Source organism: Podarcis liolepis (assembly GCF_965112155.1).
Source record: "Podarcis liolepis genome assembly, chromosome: 13".
Taxonomy (NCBI): domain Eukaryota; kingdom Metazoa; phylum Chordata; class Lepidosauria; order Squamata; family Lacertidae; genus Podarcis; species Podarcis liolepis.
Window position 1 is genome coordinate 396,909 of NC_139573.1, and position 18,019 is coordinate 414,927.

The 18,019-nt window shown below is 47.1% G+C and overlaps 2 protein-coding genes across 4 annotated transcripts in view; both read right to left on the reverse strand.

The window, feature by feature from the left end:
* Positions 1–433: 433 nt before the first annotated feature.
* Positions 434–7,484, reverse strand: LOC310692023 (uncharacterized protein). Its single transcript, XM_083472389.1, has 5 exons — positions 6,229–7,484; positions 4,251–4,736; positions 3,907–4,062; positions 3,558–3,684; positions 434–2,991 (listed from the first exon to the last, which is right to left on the reverse strand). Exons 2-5 carry the CDS (start codon positions 4,650–4,652, stop codon positions 2,006–2,008), a joined length of 1,671 nt encoding a protein of 556 aa, XP_083328515.1. The 5' UTR covers positions 4,653–4,736; positions 6,229–7,484; the 3' UTR covers positions 434–2,005.
* A 1,299-nt stretch (positions 7,485–8,783) lies between these two features.
* Positions 8,784–18,019, reverse strand: part of LOC310692010 (uncharacterized protein) — a 155,165-nt gene continuing 145,929 nt past the window's right edge. The window contains exons 1-6 of one of the 3 annotated variants that reach the window (XM_083472362.1): positions 17,073–17,159; positions 15,030–15,492; positions 14,760–14,841; positions 14,481–14,563; positions 13,767–13,893; positions 8,784–11,987 (exon numbers count right to left, since the gene is read on the reverse strand). In XM_083472362.1, the coding sequence (XP_083328488.1) occupies positions 10,324–11,987; positions 13,767–13,893; positions 14,481–14,563; positions 14,760–14,841; positions 15,030–15,401 (2,328 nt within the window). In that variant the 5' untranslated portion in view covers positions 15,402–15,492; positions 17,073–17,159 and the 3' untranslated portion in view covers positions 8,784–10,323. Of the gene's footprint in view, positions 11,988–13,766; positions 13,894–14,480; positions 14,564–14,759; positions 14,842–15,029; positions 15,493–16,405; positions 16,428–17,072; positions 17,160–18,019 lie in introns of those variants that run through there. The other 2 variants (XM_083472364.1, XM_083472363.1) reach the window with 2 other exon arrangements.

Sequence of the window (18,019 nt, forward strand, 5' to 3'; positions counted from 1 at the left end):
CCACTGCATTCAAGGGGCACAGCTGGGAGCTGGGTCTTCCACCAAACGCCCCAGAGAACTCTTCCCTGAACACTTCACCCCTAAAGGAGTGAAGAATGAAGTGCGTGTTGGAACACAACTGATTTATTAAAAATTAGGTTTCAAGATAACTTTGTATACATAAGCGCATGATTTCGAATGTTTCATAGGGAGTTGTACCTGTGTGGCTAGTTTGCGGCTTCTTCTTTTTTTAGCTCTTGCGATTTATGTGGAAATTGTTCAGTTTGGTTTTGCATTTTTAAATGTTTTATTTATTGCTTATGATTACTTTTTGTATTTAATTCATTAAATTTGTATACTGCCTTCATCCAGAGACCTCAGGATGCTTCACAGCATAAAATGAAACAAACCAATCACCGCCCTCCCACAAACACATTTAAGACAATATGCAAAGTTTAATAAGCCACAGGCCTGATTGTATGTTTTATTCAAAATCCTTTTCAAACTCTCAGCCAATCACCTCTTACCCCCTAAACATCCCAAACTCACACTTTCCCCCTCACTAGCTAACAGTACCTTAAATCTACTATTATACTGTGCTTATTATATGAATTACTTTGTTACACATGCGTACAAACACCAGAGCACCACAAGTGAACTTTAAGCGCACACAGATGCATGCACAATTTCTAAGAGTCTCATTAGAGAGTCAGGGTAGTATACTGGATCTTGAAAGCCCTAAACGGCCTCAGCCCAGTAGACCTGAAGGAGTGTCTCCACCCCCACTGTTCTGCCCGGACACTGAGGTCCAGCTCTGAGGGCCTTCTGGCGGTTCCCTCCCTGTGAGAAGCCAAGTTACAGGGAACCAGGTAGTGGCACCCGCCCTGTGGAACGCCCTCCCATCACATGTCAAAGAGAACAACAACTACCAGACTTTAGAAGACATCTGAAGGCAGCCCTGTTTAGGGAAGCTTTTAATGTTTGACCGACTACTGTATTTTAATATTTTGTTGGAAGCCACCCAGAGTGGCTGGGGAAACCCAGTGAGATGGGCGGGGTATAAATAATAAATTATTATTATTATTATTATTATTATTATTATTAAGCGGAAAGCTACTAGTTTTATTGGGATGCGGGTGGTGCTGTGGGTTAAACCACAGAGCCTAGGACTTGCCGATCAGAAGGTTGGCGGTTCGAATCCCCGCGATGGGGTGAGCTCCCGTTGCTCGGTCCCTGCTCCTGCCAACCTAGCAGTTTGAAAGCACGTCAAAGTGCAAGTAGATTAATAGGTACCGCTCCGGCGGGAAGGTAAACGGCATTTCTGTGCACTGCTCTGGTTTGCCAGAGGCGGCTTAGTCATGCTGGCCACATGACCCAGAAGCTGTACGCCGGCTCCCTCGGCCAGTAAAGCGAGATGAGCGCCGCAACCCCAGAGTCGGACACGACTGGACCTAATGGTCAGGGGTCCCTTTACCTTACTAGCTTTATTGAATTGGAATATAATTGTTGATTAACAAATGTAACTTTCTATATGGAAAATAATATCACAAAAAGGGAAGTCTTGAATACTGAGACTTATGAGGAATGCTTGAGGGAGCTGAGGATGTTTATCACAGAGAAGAGTGCATGGAGATATGATAGGCATCTTCAAATATCTAAAGGGATGTCACATGGAAGATGTGATTTCTCCTGCTCCACAGGATAGAACTCCAACCAATGGCTCCAAAGTTACAAGAAAGGAGATTCTGACTAAACATCAGGCAGAACTTCTGAAGGTAAGATCTATCTGACTGAGGAACAGATTCCATCAGGTGGTGGTGAAAAGTGGAAAGTTTAAGCAGAGGTTGGATGCTCATCTGTCATGGATGTTTAGTTGAGATTCCTGCTTTGCACAGGGTTCAGCTAGATAACCATCAGAATCCCTTCCAATTCTATGACTCCATGATCCTATGATTCTTCCCGCTGTGACTTCTTAGATGGGGAGTGAACTTGATCCTTCAAAGGTCTTTCCACATTCCAAGGACAGCTAGAGTTTCTCCCTTGTGAATTCTTTGTGGGAAGTGAGAGAGATTCTGTGACTGAAGCTCTTTCCATATTCCAAGCACTGATATGGTTTCTCACCTGCATGAGTTCTCCGATGTGAAGTGAGGTGGGCCTTCTGACTGAACTTCTTCCCGCATTCCAGACACTGATATGGTTTCTCCCCCGTATGGATTCTTTGATGGGAAGTGAGAAAAGTACTCTTACGGAAGCTCTTCCCACATTCCACACACTGATACGGTTTCTCCCCTGTATGGAGTCTTTCATGGGAAATTAGATTCGTTTTCTCATTGAACCTCTTCCCACATTCCAAACAATGATATGGTTTCTCCCCCGTATGGAGTCTTTGATGGTTAGTGAGAACGGAACTCTTACGGAAGCTCTTCCCACATTCCGTACACTGATATGGTTTCTCCCCTGTATGAATTCTTTCATGGATAGTGAGGTGGGCCCTTTGACTGAAGCCCTTTCCACATTCCAAGCACTGGTATGGTTTCTCCCCTGTATGGATTCTTCGATGCGAACTGAGGTGGGTCCTTTGGCTGAACTTCTTCCCACATTCTAGGCACTCATACGGTTTCTCCCCTGTATGAATTTTTTGATGGGAAGTGAGATGGGCTCTCTGGTTGAACCTCTTCCCACATTCCAAGCACGGATATGGTTTCTCCCCTCTATGAATTCTTTGATGGGAAGTCAAACTTATCTTCCAGACAAAGCCCTTTCCACATTCCAAGCACTGATATGGTTTCTCCCCACTGTGAATTCTCTGATGTCGACAGACGCTTGTGCTTATATGAAAGCCCTTAACAGACTCCAAGCACTGACGGGGTTCGTTCCCACTGGGATTTCTTTCATGGGAAACTGAATGGGAGCTCTGACTGAAGTTCTCTCCAGACTCCGAATATTGATATGGCTTCTCCATGGGGATTTTGTCGTGGTCTCCCTTGTTCTTAATTTCCAGTCCATCTCCACCTGCAATGAAGAGAGAAATGGGTTAAAGCCTCAGAAAGAACAAAGCTCATTGATGCTTCTGAGAGAGGAGGAACTGAAGGGAGTTAGATGGGAGGACGTACTTCAGGGTTCACTGCCTTTGTTGACTGGCATTCAGGGACATATTTAGGGAAACTTAAGATTTGACAAGACTGGCTCTCTTCTGGGACAGATTTTGTTTGACTCAAACATGGAATCTGGGCCATCTCTAGTCTGTCATCTCTTTGGTCAACAAAAAACAGACCAGAGCAAAAGCAAAGGGTTGGGCTAGATGACTCTATGATTCCCTAACCACTCTGAAGTCTATATTTAAAAAGTCCATGGTAGTTCAAACCAGCCAGATCATGGTTTAAAAAGGAATCAATGGAGAAATAATATTCACAGACAAAAGAGTCCATAGCCACCCATTCAAGGTGAGCTGTGAGGGTGTTATAATCACAGGTGCTCTAGGTGGTGCTGTTGAGCTCAGTCAAAATCTGGGAGGCTTCACACATAGATATATTTATGGAATTTCCAAACAAATATTATGATTCAAGAGGGAACCTTACCTAGAGAAGCCAAGATCCTATGATTCTCCTCCATGACTTCCTGATGCAGAGCTCTCTGGGCAGGATCCAGCAACGCCCACTCCTCAGCCATGAAACAAACAGTGACATCTTCCAAACACACTGGACCCTGAAAGAAGAAAAAGGTCATCCCTTTAGACAGCATAAATATTATCTACTACACATTGTTCTATTGTTTTCTGCTGTTTGTTGTTGTGCTGTTTTAATGGCTTTGTTTCACTGCACATTTTAACTATGGGTGCTTATTTTAATGTCTAAACTGAATTTTTAAAATTGTGCATTCCAATGCCCCCCACCTCAGCCTCTTTCCCCCCAGGCTCCTTCCCCCTACCTGATCCGGTTCCTCAGCCGCTGCTTCCCCTCCACCAGGATGAAGAGATGGAGGAGGAGGTCTTGCCGGCATCCTTTTTTCACCTGCGAGAGACAAAGGGAAAGTCCTCTCTGCCTCAGAGGAATCAGGACCCGTTTCTCCCAACAGATCCTTTTCCTGAAAGAGCAACAAGAATTTGTAATAGAGAATGTGGAGATGGGTTAGAAAAGGAATGGCTGGGACAAAAACTGGAGGGGTATCCAATGTCATTCCCCAAAAAAGGATGGGATTTAGGGATCTTCTCCCTCCTTGGAGCCCCTTGGGAGTATCCGGAGGAAAGTCTCTCTCACCTGCTTCTTCTCCACCTGCTTCGTCTCCTCTGCCTGACTCAGGAGGAAACCTTCGGCCAGGGCCACTGCCTGGGAACTGGTCTCTGCTCCGCATTCCCTCACCCAGCTCTCCATCTCCGCTGGAAGGACAGCCAGGAACTGCTCCAAGACCACCAGGTCCAGCATCTCCGCTTTCGTGTGCCTTTCTGGCTTCAGCCATTGACGGCAAAGGTGGTAGAGTTGGCTGCAAAGTTCTCGGGGTTCTTTGGCCTCCTGGGAGCAGAACTGCCTGAACTGCTGGCTCTGCGCCTCTGAGTGAAGGGTGTCCTCCTCTCCCAGGATCTTCTGCCCAGAGCCTTCCCAGAATCCCCCACTGCTCCCATTGTCAATGCCATGACCTCTTCCTGCTCCAGGGCCAGCTGAGTCTTGCTCATCCATCTGTGCTCTCGGGAAGCCTCCAAGAAAATGTAAGGGATCCCCCTTTTCACCTGTCAAATTCTGAATGAGAGGTGCTGGCAAATTCTACAAAGCAAATACATTGTTCTGTTATTAAATTTGCACACTGTCAGGAGAAGAAAAAGGTTCTGTATTAAGTGAGGATGTGGATGTGTCTCTGCCCTCCATACTCTAACAGTGTTTATTCATTTTTTGCATAGGTCAGGTTTTCTTTTTTTTAGTGTGTTTATATTTTAAGTCCCAGCGTTTCCACCTGGTTAATAAATGGGGTTTATTAATTTCACTGATTTACATTATTTATCTATCTATATGAATAACTTTGTATCAATGTAACATTTTTATCTGCAACTGTGTATTTTTGCAATATTTTTGTTTACGTAGTCTGTGCTGGCTTTTGTTTTTTGTGCACTGCTTAGAGATATTTCTAATATATGAAAAGGTATAGAAATTAAATAATCCATAAACTCATCACTTTCCCCCCTGATCCAGAGACCCCCTCCCTAAAGTGGCAATAAGTGTATGGGTCCAAGTAAATAATACAGTTGCAGACCTCCTGAGAACTTGCCTCCCGCTCTGGCTTTACTGAGCCTCTTGAGCTTTCTGATCATAAGGTTGGCAGTTAAAATCTCCATAATGGAGTGAGCTCCCGTTGCTGTGTCCCAGCTCCTGCCAACCTAGCAGTTTGAAAGGACACCAGTGCAAGTAGATAAATAGGTACTGCTGCAGCGGGAAGGTAAACAGCATTTCTGGGCGCTCTGGATTCCATCATGGTGTCCCATTGTGCCAGAAGCCCCAGAAGAAGCGTCTCCATCCCCATCGTTCAGCCTGGACACTGCGATCCTCCTCCGAGGGCCTTTTGGCGGTTCCCTCCCTGTGAGAAGTGAGGTTACAGAGAACCAGGCAGAGGGCCTTCTCGGTGGTGGCGCCTGCCCTGTGGAACACCCTCCCACCAGATGTCAATGAGATACAGAACTATCTGACTTTCAAAAGACATCTGAAGGCAGGCCTGTTTAGGGAAGTTTTTAATGTTTGATGTTTGATTGTGTTTTTAATATTCTGTTGGGAATCGCCCAGAATGTCTGGGGAGGCCCAGCCAGATGGGCGGGGTCTAAGTAATAAATTAGTATTATTATCAATGCCTTTTTTCCTTAAAAAATGTTTAGGGGTACTCTCATTTTCCTACTCATATTGAAATACTGCCCTCAGTGAGGCCAAACTTAGATTCAGAAAATGTTTAGGGGTATGCGTCCCCCTGTGTCCCCCCAGAAAAAAGCACTCTTTATTATTATTTAGTCCTGCTGGCCACATGACCCAGAAACTCTGTGGACAAACGCCTGCTCCCTTGGCCTGAAAAGCGAGGTGAGCGCTGCACCCCAGTTGTCTTTGACTGGACTTCACCTTCCAGGGGTCCTTGACCTCTTAGCAAGAGGAGGACCCTCTGCTCCCTGACTTGGGGATCTGCCCCTGCATGAGCCGAACAGCCCCCCAGCCCCCCATGCACCCTCCCCTGCAGCTCCTGCCCCAATGCGCCCCATGCAAGAAGAGAGAAGAGGCTCACCAAATCCCAGAAGAGGCAGAGCAGAGGCAACAGCCCCCTTCTCCTTGCAGAGGAGACCAAAACCACCCGGTTGCAGGAAAGGGCATGGAGGCTTCTGCTTGGGAGGACCTGCTCCCCCCTGCATTTATTTCTGGTCCTCTCTAGGAATGTAACACGCACTTCATTTTAACCCTTGGAAGGAGGTACCTTTGCTCTGGAGAACTGGATTCTATTATAACAGCATTCTAATGGCACTATCCTAATAACAGGAATAATGAGAACCACAAAAGCATAAAGCCCATAAATTCCCATTTATTAAGCAGATGAAAGCATTTGGACATAAAATATGAACAAAGAATAGAAGTGAAAACCTGACCTACGCTATAAAGAGACACAGATTGTTGGAAGATGGGGAGCCAAGAGGGTGAGGGCAACGCATGGAGGAAGAGAGGTCCAGGGGTGGTTTGTGGTTTGTCTCCAGTCGAAGGCAGCCTTGCTTCTGAATCCCAGTTTTTGGGAAGGAGGAAGCGCAGGTGGAGAGAGGGGCTCCCCCCCCACCCCACCCCCAGTCCTGCTGGTGGGCTTTCCAGAAGAACAGGAGGCTGGACTCAATATGGGGACCCCACTGGCCTGATCCTGCAGGGCTCCTCAGATGCTGAGATCAAGATGCAAGCAAGTCCTCTATTGTCCTTCCGTTGGAAGTAAAGCTCTCCCCACCACCCACCCATCAGACTCCCGATGGACATGTGATTGCCCATTCAGACGTGAGGCCGCTCAGGTGTTCAGGGGATCTTTAGAGACGGAACAGAAGCCCTGGAGGTCTCCCCATCCAAGGAATCCGAGGCAGGAGAGGCCCTGCTGGAAAGAGGAAGGGACTCTCCTTCCTTGGAAGGTTCTAAGAAGAGGTCGGGCAGCCACCTGCCAGGGATGCTGTAGATGAGACTCTGGCATTGCAGTGGGCTGGACTAGATGATCCTCGAGGGCCCTTCCAAATCTACAATTCAAGGATTATAGGAGACAAGTCTAGGGTGGGGCTGAAAGAGACAGCCCCCCCAAGTGGTTAGAGTTGTGGGGAGACCCTCCCCCACCAGCGCCTTCCACTTGCGCTACAATTCCCAGAGCTCCCTGGCCAGAAGGACAGATCATTAGACTACTCTTGTCCCCTCTGATTCCTGGGCAGAAACTCCTGGCTTTGATCCAGCTTTGAATATGTTCTAACCGCTACAAATGCCAACAGGCTCCCCCACCCCCCAAAAAATGTTTTTTGGGGGCGCCATGTGTATCTTGAGGGGGGAGCCTGTTATGTATTCACTGGTCTGTGTTTGCCCGAGTCTGGACTAAGGATTCTGAGCTCCTGTGTTCTGATTCGATACATGATGTCCAATCACAGAACATTTCAGGACTTGGGCCTCTGCCATTGGCCCTTGAACTCAGAGTCGTGATTCGCAGCTTGGAAGTTTAGACAGCCAATCACGTTGGGACTGGGAGTGGCCCAGGCTTTCAGGAATGTATATAAGCAGCTGCCTTTGCCGCTGTTTCCCAGTTATGTAGCTCAATAAAGGGACTGGGGAGGGAGGGCCTTTTGCTCTGGAGGACCTGCCCCTCCCCCACTGTTATTTCCTGTCCTCTCTAGGAATCCAGCTCAGTTCCTTTTAACCCTTGGTAAGCCAAGCACACCATGTAACCCTTCTTTCCCTCTCCAAAGCAGAAGCCCAGCAGGAGCCTCATGCGTCAACCCCCCTGCCCCACCCCACCCCCGTTTATTTGGGGAGCTTCTTGGCCAATGTGCTGAGCTGCCTTTTCATTCCAAGGTTCATTTCTTCACTGGGCAAGGACCAGCAGCCTAGCAGCAAACTCTTACCACAGCTGGGAGTCCAGGAAGACCAGCTCCATGCCTTGCAACCTCCCCCCCCCCCGGAGTGATTGACTGATGGGCCCATGGACTCCAGCTAGAAAGGCTGAGGCTGCTGAACAAACTATAGGTTTTAACAGGTTTTTCGGGGGTTGTGGCTGTTGTGGTGACCCAATGCAAAAATCCTGAGGATCCATGGGCTTTTACCTCCCCCCTCCCAGGCAGCCTCCACTAGCTTCCCTAATCTCTCTTCCGATCCCACCGATCAGCTGCTTCCTTTCAACACTCCCTTCCCTCTTCTTTGCCTTAATGTCTTTTCCTTAGCTGGAGCAGTTTTTTGCTCCTCCTTTTCTTCTAATTTCTCTCCTTATAGCTTTAGTCTTCCTGTTTCCCCCCTTTGCAAGTTTGCTGTCTTTACCTCCCCCTCCCAGGCAGCCTCCTTTATCTCTAGCCTCCCTTATCTCTCTCCCCGATCCGGCAAACGATCAGCTGCTTTGTTTCAACACCCACTTCCCTCTTTCAAAATAAAGAAAAGATCTGCTTTTTGCCCCTGGGCAATTCGGCTCCAGGGACCATGTATTCACTCCATAAGACGCACAGACAGTTCCCCTTACTTTTTAGGAAGAAAAAAGTGTCTTATGGAGCAAAAAAATACGGTATATACCATGTTAATGGAGAAATTGGAGGGCTATCTTGGACAAAAAACAAGGACACCAGCCAGGAATACCAGAGCAAAACAGCAGCCAGTCGGCTTGGTCTTTATTGAAGACTGTCGCGACAGGACTCCCACCTGCCACCAGGTGGAACAAGATGGAAGCCCTAAACAAAAAAGCCCCCAAACTTACAATCCCCATGTTACATCCCCCCCAAACTACATCACTAATACATCACGGTTACATTATGAAAGGGGAGGTCTGGTGGCAGTAAGCTGAGCATCCTGGACCCTGCCCCATGGTTCCCATTATCTGTCCCATGGGATGGGGACGGGCTGATGGGGTGGTAATTATGTGGCAAAGATCTGTCTCCTTTCTTGAAAATTGGAACAATTATGTTCATCTTCCAGCTGGGAGGAATTTGGGCTGTGTTATCTATCTGTGTAAATAGCCTGGCCAAAATAGGTAACCACCATTCCCAGTGAGTCTTGATGAGCTCTGGAGGCATCGTGTCTTCCTGGGGTTTTGTTTGGTTTTAAGCCTTCAGTGAGATGTTTTGTGTCATTTGGGGACACCTCTCACCATTTAAGTAAATTTGACGGGTTGGTGTTCATACCGGCCTTATTTGGGAGCCTTGAATGATCACTAAAAAGCTTGCTGTAGTATTCAACCCTTTCCAGGCTGGGATGATGGTATCATGTGTTAATTTCACATATTTCATTCCACAGGACACCAATTCCCAAAATTTGTCCTCCCTCCAGTCAGCTGCTTCTTGAGCCAAGTCTTGCCACAGCTGTCTTCCCAAGCCTATGCTTTGCTTTTTTAAAATGTTCTTATATGCTATCCTGTCTTTATTGAGTGTCCCAAAAGTTAAGAGTATTTTGAAAGAACCCCGGTGCTCTAATAGATCCAGGCAGCCTTTTCCTTGCATTTCTGCACTCTTGTGTCAAACCAGTATCACTGTTCTACAAGATAATTTTTAGGTTCTTTGGTGTTGATCAAGAAGGGTTTGATTTCTGCTGTTATTTGTTGGTAAATCTCCAGCGGGTTGGACGAGTTTCTTTCAAGGAATTTGCATAGACACATCCGATATTCAGAGACCAGGGTCTTTAGGATGCTGTCACTTAAGTCTCAATGACCATTTCAGCTTTTTTGCACCCACAAGCTCTCCGGAAATATCTGTTGGCTGGGGGGGGGGGGGAGAGAGAGAGATTCTAACAGGGGGTAGATTTTAACTAATAATGGGAAATGGTTGCTTTCTGCTCTCTTGAGCACCTCAAAAGAATTCACTGAGTGGAAAAGAGATGGTGACACTATGATGTAGTCAATCACACTTCCCCTCCTTTTATGTAACAATCTGATCTGTCCATATAAAACATTGACAGGACTCCCATGCAGGATATAAAGATCATGTGAGTAAACCCACTCTAGCCGTTTCTTCCCTTGTGGGTTGATTTTCTTGTCCATGGAATAGTGAGGAAAGAGAAGACATCTTCCAAATCTATTCCCGCAGGGAATAAGATTCCGTCTGTTTGATAGCCAATATGTTGTCATCCATCTGATTGGAAGCTAGCTTGGCCCTCCTAAGTTATTTCCACACTCCAAGCATAGCTATAGTTTCTTCCCTGAATGTACTCTTTGATGGGTGGTGAGAGCAGAACTCTGACTGAAGCTCTTTCCACATTGCAAGCATTTATATGGTTTCTCCCCTGTATGAATTCTTTGGTGGGATGTGAGAGCAGAACTCTGACTGAAGCTCTTTCCACATTCCAAGCACTTATATGGTTTCTCCCCTGTATGAATTCTTTGGTGGGAAGTGACATGGGCCCTCTGATTGAATCTCTTTCCACATTCCAAGCACTGATAGGGTTTCTCCCCCGTATGAAGTCTTTGATGGATAGTGAGCTTGTCCCTCTCACTAAATCTCTTTCCACATTCCGCACACTGATGTGGTTTCTCCCCTGTATGAGTTCTTCGATGGGAAGAGAGATGGGAACTGTCACTGAATCTCTTCCCGCATTGCAAGCACTGATATGGTTTCTCCCCTGTATGAATTCTTTGATGGCAGGAGAGACTTTTCTTACGAGTGAAGCTCTCTCCACATTCCACACATTGATATGGTTTCTCTTTTCCATGAATTACTCTATGGGAAGTGAGACTTTCCTTCCAGGTGAAGCTCTTCCCACAGTCTAAGCACTGATGTGGTTTCTCCCCTGTATGAATTCTGTGGTGAGAAGTGAGGTAGGCCCTATTACTGAATCTCTTCCCACATTCCATGCACTGATACGGTTTCTCCCCTGTATGAGTTCTTTGATGGGAAGTGAATATGTCCCTCAAGGCAAAGCTCTTCCCACATTCCAAGCACTTATATGGTTTCTCCCCCGTATGAATTCTTTGATGGGCTATGAGCTTGCCCCTCTGACTGAATCTCTTCCCACATTCCAAGCACAAATATTTCTTCTCCGCTGTATGAATTACTTGATGGGAAGTGAGACCTCCCTTCTGAGTGAAACTCTTTCCACATTCCAAGCACTGAAAAGGTTTCTCACCTGTGTGAATACTTTGATGGGAAATGAGAGTAGAACTCTTAAAGAAGCTCTCCCCACATTGCAAGCACCGATATGGTCTATGCCCCGTATGAATTCTTTGATGAGCCATGAGCTTGTCTCTTTGACTGAAGTTCTTCCCACATTCCATACACGGATATGGTTTCTCGTCCGTATGAATTGCCTGGTGGGATGAGAGATGGGCCTTCCTCCGGAAGCTCTTTCCACATTCTAAGCACTGATATGGTTTCTCCCCTGTATGAATTCTTTGATGTGAGATGAGTGTGGAATTCTGACTGAAGCTCTTTCCACATTCAAAGCACTGATAGGGTTTCTGCCTTGTATGGATTTTTTGATGAGAACTGAGACCAGAGCTCTGACTGAAGCATTTTCCACATTCCAAGCACTGATATGGTTTCTCCCCTGTATGAATTCTTTCATGAGAACTGAGACTGGAGCTCTGGCTGAAGCGCTTTCCACATTCCAAGCACCGATATGGTTTCTCCCCTGTATGAATTCTTTGATGGTAAGTGAGAAGGGACCTGTGACTGAAGCTCTTCCCACATTCCAGGCACTGATAGGGTTTCATCCCAAAGGGATTTCTTTGATGGGAAGTGGAATGGGAGGTCTGATTTAAGTTCTCTCCACATTCCAAATATTGATATGGCTTCTCCACTGTGCAGATTTTGTCAAGGCTTCCCTTGTTCTTCATTTCCAATTTAACACCATCTGCAGGAAATAGAGAAATGGATTATGTCCCTTTAATTTCAGGAAGAAATGGGGTTCCTGTAGTAGCAAAGAAATGGGGACTACGAAGTGCTACTGCTTTTCATGTAGCTTCTAATAGATATATCTGCTGCAGCATTAGATTTGGCTCTGACTGAAGAATCTGCACAATACAAACACAACATGTAGGCTAATAGTAGAAAATATATAATAGAATAATGATATCATTCAAATTATAGGAGTAAGCCAATCAAAGTTCATATATATAACAGAGTAGTAGCGAGGACTGTCAAGCTGTGTGTTCCAAACAGATGTCTAAGGACAGTCTCACAATAGTCTTTCAAAAGTTTCAACAGAAGACATCTCAAAAGTTTCAAAAGTCAAGTCTCTCAATAGTGCTCTGCTGATCCTTAGCGTGAATCTTACTTACATATTCTGTTGAAAAATATCGACTGATAAAGACTATTACAAAAAAGTAGTATCATTCCGGAGACACTGTCCTTTTGAGACGTCTTCCGTTGAAACTTTTGAAAAACCATTGAGGGACTTTACTTAGCAGGAGGGAGCCAGGAGGCTTCAAGGCTCTCCTATGCTGAAGCAGAGCCCCAGCACCGCACAGGGAGCTCAGGGACAGACGGAGAGCCTATGCCTGTGCCTTTGGCACAGGAAAGGAGAGGGTTAAAGCACAGGGATGAGAGACGTCCCATGAGGCTTCCCCGCCTCTTCTGTTGGAGGAGAAGCAGGTGAAGACCACTCCTCGAATCTGAACTGGACGATTCGGATGCATAAGTTGTACAGTGCCGCTTGTACATATGTAAAATAAAGAACTGTAAATATCTCTCTGAGTGAGCAGAGGGTGCTTATTGCAAAGAGCATACACAAACCTTCACAGTGTTTGTATTGCAATAAATCTTCAAGCTAATTACCACTTGTGTGCTGTGTTATCAAGACAGCAGCTTGGCTCCTGACAGGCAGAGTATAAAAATAACAACAACCACCTCTTTCTGATATTTTAACTGTTTGGTGTGGCCTCTTTCTGGTATTTTAACCCATGTGTGCTATGTTATTTTGTATGCTATTCACTTTAGATTGTACAGCAGTTATTGTTTTGTAGTGAGTGTGGGATGTGGATGTTATTTTGCTTGCTTCATCCATCAGTTGAATAAAGCTTGCTTCTGACACCCAATAGTCTGTCTGCTCTCCATTCATTGAGACCCAAAGAACCACCCCTGGCCAAAAGAGTACCCGTTACTGAACAATGTTCATTAACGCTTCTGATAGAGGAAGAACTGAAGGGAGTCACATGGGAAATCTTAATACAGGGTTCACTGCCTTTGGGGATTTGCAATCACAGACATCTTTATGGGAACCTGAGATTCGAAAAGCCTGGCTTTTTTCTGGGGTGGATGTTATTTGACTCAATCGTGAAATCTGCTCCATCTTTAATGTCAGTTGTCTCTTTGGTCAGCCTAAAATGGACAGAAGCAAAAACAAAAAACCTGACAGAGGCTTCTTCAACTTCCCACCACACCCTGAAGCATACATTCAGAAATGTGTGAATAGTTCAGATCAGCATAATCCTTGTTTAAAAAGAAATAGCTAGAGGAAGAATGTTCACAGACAAAACAGTCCATTCAAGGTGAGCTGTGGGTTAGAATCCCAGATGCTGTAGGTGGCATTGCTGAGCCACATCCAAACCTGGGAGGTGCGTCACATAGATATGTATATATACATATGTACGGCATTTCAAAACAGATATTGTGATCCAATGGGGAGCCTTACCAAGAGAGTCTATGAGCCTACGATTCTCCTTCATGATTTCCTTATGCAGAGCTCTCTGGTCAGGATCCAGCAACGCCCACTCCTCCTCCGTGAAACGAACAGCTACATCTTCAAAGCACACTTGACCCTAAAAGGAAAAGGAACAGTTCCTCCTCTTAGACAGCATGAATATTATACACATTGCATTGCTCTTTTGTTTCCCGCCAGTTAATTGCTGTGTTGCTTTTATGGGATAATCTTGCCGCATATTTTAAGCACAGATGCTCCTTTAGCGTCTTGATGGGATTTTTTATTGTGTCTTTTATTGTATGCATTGTTCTGTGTAGGAAGGAAACCCTCCCAAGGCCCTATGGCACTGGGGGCACAAGGAGGAGAGTGTGGGGAAAGCCCTGGGCTACAGATGGGACTGGTTAGATGAATCCTGGCTACAATTTTTTATGGTACGTTAATTCCTTAGGAGCCTATTCCAGCATTTCACAATAAATAGGCAAATAAAAAAGCAACTACTCATAGATACTAGCAACATACAGAAGGCTAGTTAAGGTGAGGTGTCTGTTCCTTATTCGCAGCACAGAAACCTTATTGAGTAGCATTGTCAGTCTTTGTTAAAGGCAGTTCTGACAGAGACCAAGAGGAGAGATTCATTCTGACTCCAGAGGAACCATGGCTGCCCCACCCTTCAGCCTCTTTCTTCACAAGGCTCCTTCCCGTTACCTGATCTGGTTCCACAGCCACTGCTTCCTCTTCACTCCCACGAAAAGACGGATGAGGAGGTCTTGCTGGCATCCTTCTGCCACCTGCAAGAGACAAGGGCGAGTAGGGAGCCAGGAGTGCAGGATGCTTCTCTCAGAGGTGAAGCAGTGCATCTCTCGCTCCAGGTGGGCCTTAGAAGAAGTCTCCCCTACTGAGTGCATTTTTGCATTTGTACCCCATGGGTTAATTTCCAAGTCTACAGAATGTGACCCAAATGAGAAGAAATTCCTTCCTCCTTACCCAGCGGCTTCTCTCTGGTGTCCAACGAAGTCCTCTCTGCCTCAGAGGAATCTGGTCCCGTTTCTGCCAACAGATCCTTTTCCTGAAAGAGAAACAAGAATTTGGAATAGAGAATGTAGAGAATGGTTAAAAAAGGGAAAAGGATGAGCAATTAGAGAATGTGGAGATGGGTTTGAAAAGGAATGGCTGAGACAAAAAAAAGGATGAGATTTAGGGTCCTGCTGCCTCCTTGGAGCCCCTTGGGAGCATCCAGAGGAAAGTCTCTCTCACCTGCTTCCTCTCCTCTGCCTGACTCAGGAGGAAACCTTCGGCCAGGGCCACTGCCTGGGAACTGCTCTCTGCTCCGCATTCCCTCACCCAGCTCTCCATCTCCGCTGGAAGGACAGCCAGGAACTGCTCCAAGATCACCAGGTCCAGCATCTCAGCTTTCGTGTGCCTTTCTGGCTTCAGCCACTGACAGTCAAGGTGGAGGAACCGGTGGCAAACCTCACGGGGTCCTTTGGCCTCCTGGGAGCAGAACTGCCCGAACTTCTGGCTCTGCACATCTGAGTGAAGGGTGTCCTCCTCTCCCAGGAGCTTCTGCACAGAGCTTTCCCAGAATCCCCCACTGCTCTCATTGCCAGCTGAGTCTTGCTCATCCATCTGGGCTCCTAGGAAGCTTCCACGAGATCAGAAGGAATCCCTTGGTCCTCTGCCAAGTGCCGTCTGTCCTAATTAGAGATGGTGGCAAATCCTGCAAAGCAAATACATTGTTCTGTTATTAGATTGGAACACAATCAGAAGGAGAAAAATGTTCCCTGGGCAAGTGTGGATGGGTCTTGCTAGGAAGCAGGATTGGACTTCACCACAGGCCAAACTCTGAGCTTTATATTAAGAGGTATGGAAATTAAACAATCCATCACTTCTCCCTTCAGAGGTCAAGGAGAATTTTTTCCCCACAACTTTTAAAAGACATCTGAAGGCAGCCCTGGGGAGACTTTTAATGCTTGATGTTTTTATATCTGCTGTAAGCTGCCCAGAGTGGCTGGGGAGGCCCAGCCAGATGGGCGGGCATTAATGATAATAATAATGATGATGATGATAATGATAATAATCATATCCATCCCTTTTTCCTGTAACCCAAAAACCCCTCCGGAAAGTGGCAAGCAGTGTGTGGGTCCAAATGAAAAAATACACTTGCAGACTCCCTGTGACGCCTCCTGGGCTTTGCAGAGAGATGATGGGAGGACCCTCTGCTCCCTGACTTGGGGGTCCCCTGCGGCATGAGCAGAGAAGACCCACCCCTGCATTTCCCCCCCCCACTCCCCACATCCCAGGAGGCGCCACCTAGGCAGCGCCTGCAGGAGAGACAAAGCCCCCACCCCCTTGCAGAAGGGCACGAGAGGGAGGGGCTTTTGCTCAGGAGCACATCTCAACTGCTTGATTTTCTCTCTCTCTCTCTCCTTCGCTAGAAACCCTTTTCCTTATCCCCTTTTTCCAGGCCAGGATTGAAATTCCGTCCAGGTGCCTCTCGCTCGGCTCTCCTCCGCCTTTGCAGAGAGGAAGAGGGAGGACCCTCTGCTCCCTGACTTGGGGGTCCCCCTTCATGAGATGAGCACCCCCAGCACCATGCATCTTTCTCTGCAACCCCCTTCTCCCCAATGCACCTTCTGCAAGAAGAGAGGCGCCTCACCAGATCCCAGGGGAGAGCCCTGCTCCGCTTGCAGGGGGGACAAAAGCCACGCCCCTTTGCAGGAAAGGATGTGCAGGGCGGGGCTGCGACTTGGGAGGAACTCCCTCCCCCGCGCGCCTTTCTTTCCGGTCCTCTCTAGGAATCCGCCCCCAGTTCATTTTAACCCTTGGCAAGCCCAGCTCAGGAGAAGATTTTGTATCCTTCATTACTCCCCTGCAGTGGCGTAGCGTGGGGGGTGCAGGGGGGGCCGGCCGGACCGGGCGCAACACCTGGGGGTTAGGGTTAGGGGGCGCAAATCCACGGGTTAGGGGGCGCAAATTACTTGCCTTGCCCTGGGTGCTGTTAACCCACGCTACGCCACTGCTCCCCTGATCCTTGTTTCTAACCCGCCCGGCCTTGGCTGGGGAGAGCCGGGTATAAATTATTATTATTATTATTATTATCATCATCATCATCAAAAGAAGTTGCGAAAAGAGAAGGAAAAGACAGCACACACGCAGGTACCATATGCACTGCAAGATCGGAGCACTTTAAAGTACTGGAAGGGTTCCCCCCCCCCGGGGGTCATCTAGTCCCGCCCCCCGCAAGGCAGCAGGAATCTCAGCTTCTCCCGCCCCCTTTCCCTCTGTTTCGCTTCCTACCTTTCTTTCCCCTGGGCGGCAGGGCGGTTGCACAGGAACAAAGGACTAAACTGCCCAGGAGAAGGCGCGCGCGGGGGGGGGGGGTCTGGACTCCCCGGGGGCGGCCGCAGTTCGCGCCTGCGCTGTGGATGAGTGAGCGCCGGATCCCGCTTCGCGCATGCGCCGGGGGGCTCAGCTGCAGGGGCGCCAGTTTGAAGAGAATAACAGAATGGCTGCAGGCAGACTAATTGGATGGGGGGGTCTCGGCCCCCTCGAATATTCTATTGGGGGCGCTGAAGCCCCCTTGGCCGCCCCCAGGAGTTGCCCCTATGACTTGGGGGGGGGCAGGACCCAAGGCCAGAGCTGCCATATTTCCCAAAGTTCCCATGTTGGTTTCGCCCCTTCCCTCCCTCAGGCGCTTCTCCCTCAGTTTGGTCCCAGCCAAGGAAGAGCAGATGAAGGCCAAACGGGAAGGAGGAGGAATCCAGAAAAAAGATTTCCATAAAGAACAGGGGAATTATGGGGCTTCCCTTAAAAATGAATGTAAACTACTAAATGCAACAGCAGGATTAATTTAAATACAAGCAAGGTTAAAAGGTTAATTTATAAGAAAATTAAGAGAGTAATTTAAGGAAAAGGTGTAAAGTGGGAGTAGAGTTTTGGAAGCAATTTTATAAGAAACCACGGAAGGGTGGAGGGAGGTCAAAATGGATGTTTTATGTGTGATTATAGTTAAACTGAAAATAAAAAATGGAAAAAATATTTTTTAAAAAGAAAAACCAGAAGTCTTTCCCTCAGTTTGTGCTTCCTCTCGCTTCTCCTCACATGAAATTCCTCCTCACAAAATATAGAAATTACTGTGGTCATTTGTTCTCCTTGTGGGTTTTATTTTGGATCATGACACAACCATCAACGATGGAGCAGATCCCACCACTAACCAAATTCATTTGTAGGGGACTCATCCCACT

Excerpts from the sequence above, each read along its gene's own strand:
- LOC310692023 (XM_083472389.1), bottom strand. The coding sequence starts at position 4,652 with ATGGATGAGCAAGACTCAGCTGGCCCTGGAGCAGGAAGAGGTCATGGC. Across the intron at positions 3,685-3,906 it reads CGGCTGAGGAACCGGATCAG|GGTCCAGTGTGTTTGGAAGA; the intron begins GTAGGGGGAAGG and ends TTCTTCTTTCAG. Across the intron at positions 2,992-3,557 it reads TAGGATCTTGGCTTCTCTAG|GTGGAGATGGACTGGAAATT; the intron begins GTAAGGTTCCCT and ends TCTTCATTGCAG.